This window comes from Tarenaya hassleriana, unplaced genomic scaffold, assembly GCF_000463585.1.
Source record: "Tarenaya hassleriana unplaced genomic scaffold, ASM46358v1 Cleome20, whole genome shotgun sequence".
In the NCBI taxonomy this organism is placed as follows: domain Eukaryota; kingdom Viridiplantae; phylum Streptophyta; class Magnoliopsida; order Brassicales; family Cleomaceae; genus Tarenaya; species Tarenaya hassleriana.
In genome coordinates, this window is record NW_010965373.1 from 2,411,531 (window position 1) to 2,414,093 (window position 2,563).

Below are 2,563 nucleotides of genomic sequence, written 5' to 3' on the forward strand. Positions count from 1 at the left end.
TGCTGAACTTGTTGCTTATCGTTACTGGGTAAGTTCTTACATTCATTTCTCTTTAGCAAGTAATTGTTCAAGAATTTAAGGTAGAATTTTACTAAATTTGCCGCCATTTGTCCTGTTTTTTCATTCGTTTCTGTGCATGTTAGGCGTTTTTTTGGTAATGTTCCGACAAATTTGGCAGTTTAGTTTTTCCAAGTTTTTTTTTCCTTGTAGAACATGGATTTTGGCATGAAATGATAATTTTTTACTGTTAAGTGCTTTGCAAAGAGTGGAGATCATCTTCAACCTTGCTGAATCATTATTTGTTTTCATCATAATCTTCAGTTACAAAGATCATTAAGCATTCTCAGTTGGGATATGTGGAAACCATTCACCTATTGTGATTTGGAAAGAGAACTGGTTGATTGATCATCCTCCGTGGAACTTCCACCAGTAGATTGTCTCATGAAGTGAGAATCTTCCTCGGGACATTTTTTCACCGTTTACTCTGTTCTGACTCATCTCATATCGTCTACAATTTTTATGCCCTTCACAGAATTACAACTGTCTCGGCTATGATGACAAGATCTTGGATGGATTTTACGACTTGTATGGAGTACTGAATGAATCCTCATCAGAAAGAATACCTTCCTTAGTTGACCTTCAGGGGACACCTGTTTCAGATGGTGTAACATGGGAAGCTGTTCTTGTTAACAGAAGTGGGGATGCTAATCTGTTGAGACTTGAACAGAAGGCTTTGGATATCGCTGCAAAATCGAAGTCAGTTTCTTCTTCTGGATTTGTGAACGGTGATTTGGTTAGGAGGCTAGCTATATTAGTTGCGGATTACATGGGTGGGCCAGTTATGGATCCAGATAGCATGTTAAGAGCTTGGAGGAGCCTCAGCTACAGCTTGAAAGCCACAATCGGTAGCATGGTTTTGCCTCTTGGCTCTCTGACAATTGGATTGGCTCGTCATCGTGCTTTGCTATTCAAAGTATGTGCTCTTGGGTTCTTGCTGTGTTTTCTTGCTCTATGAAAATATGGGATGAGATGGGTCTGGATTTATTTCATTAGATATACTTGCAACTCTGCTTGTTGGTCTGATACAAGTTTAGTTGAAACTGTGTGTAAAGGGTCTTACTTTGTTGCTTTATTTTTACTGCTTCCAAGTCTTATTTTAGCCACTGAATTTCTATATGTGCCTTGTTTCTTCTTTTGATGGGACTTTCTAGGTTTTATGTGATACAGTCGGGGTTCCTTGCCGCATAGTCAAAGGGCATCAATACACCGGTTCAGATGATGTGGCGATGAACTTCATTAAAACCGATGATGGCAGGTGATTTGATTCTAAATACGGATATTATATGTCTATGTATGTCATTATTTGTATGTCATTTGAGTGACATAACTTTTGTATGCTACACAAACACACTCATAGACTTACATATATTATCCGTTTTCTCGGTGTTGAGCCTTGGCATTACCAGCATATGACAACATGAATAAAGTGATACAAGATATGATGGTCTTTCAATAACTTTGGTTTTTTTATATACAGTATCTGAATTTTAGGTGTTGATTGTGTTTCTTGCAGATATTAGATTTCCGGGCTGCTTTCTAGTTTCTGTCTTTCTTTGCAAAAGTGTTTTTCCCTAAGGAATACGGGTTTTGCTTTCAGGGAGTACATTGTTGACCTAATGGCAGATCCGGGCACACTTATCCCTGCTGATGCTGCTGGATTGCATATAGAATATGACGACTTTGTCTTTTCTGCCATGGATCCATCTCATGTAGCTTCTTCCAGCAGTTGGGTTGTGAGCTCATTTGAAGAGCATGCAGAATTCGGATCAGGAGAACATCCTTCTAGGACCAAGAATTCAAGTCCCGGAAACCAATCTGATAGTGGAGGTCAGAATATTTCTAAGGAAGATGCAAGAGGTCATAAGAATGTTGAAAAGGCTCCAGTACAAGACCTGGCCAGTAGGCCAAGTCATTCTTTCGCCCATGCCCGATCACCTTCTTGGACCGAAGGTGTTAGCTCCCCTGCTGTACGAAAGATGAAAGTCAAAGATGTTTCGCAATATATGTTTGATGCTGCCAAAGAGAATCCACGACTAGCTCAGAAGCTCCATGATGTGTTACTCGAAAGCGGCGTTGTTGCTCCACCAAATTTATTTTCGGATATCTATTCAAAATCATCGGAGGCAACTGTTGAGATCAGATCTCCACCAACTGAAAACATGGATGAGAAAAAGCAAGATCTTGGAATGTCTCAGATTAGTCCTGTGCGGTATTTGCCTCCATTACCTCAACCTAGAGCTCAATCTAGAGCAAATGCAACTCATGATCAACCTGAACACTCGAGACTCGGTCCTAGCCGGGCTGATTCATCACAGTCTGAAGCTTCTTCTTCTACGGATTATGCCAGAAATGTTCCCGTTGCTGTAGCTGCAGCTGCAGTTGTTGCATCTTCTATGGTGGTTGCTGCCGCCAAGTCAGCAAGTCACGAATCCTCCGCCATTGAACTTCCTGCTGCAGCTGCTGCCACAGCCACTGCAGCTGCAGTTGTAGCCACGGCTGGCGG

The 2,563-nt window shown here is 41.2% G+C and overlaps 1 protein-coding gene across 4 annotated transcripts in view; it reads left to right on the top strand.

Moving 5' to 3' along the window:
* LOC104813924 (serine/threonine-protein kinase EDR1-like) overlaps positions 1-2,563 on the top strand; it is a 6,864-nt gene that overhangs the window by 1,485 nt on the left and 2,816 nt on the right. For 3 of the 4 annotated variants that reach the window (XM_010541726.2, XM_010541723.1, XM_010541725.1), the window contains exons 2-5: positions 1-28; positions 533-973; positions 1,212-1,315; positions 1,658-2,544. In XM_010541726.2, the coding sequence (XP_010540028.1) occupies positions 1-28; positions 533-973; positions 1,212-1,315; positions 1,658-2,544 (1,460 nt within the window). The remainder of the gene's footprint in view (positions 29-532; positions 974-1,211; positions 1,316-1,657; positions 2,545-2,563) is intronic. The other variant, XM_010541724.1, reaches the window with a different exon arrangement.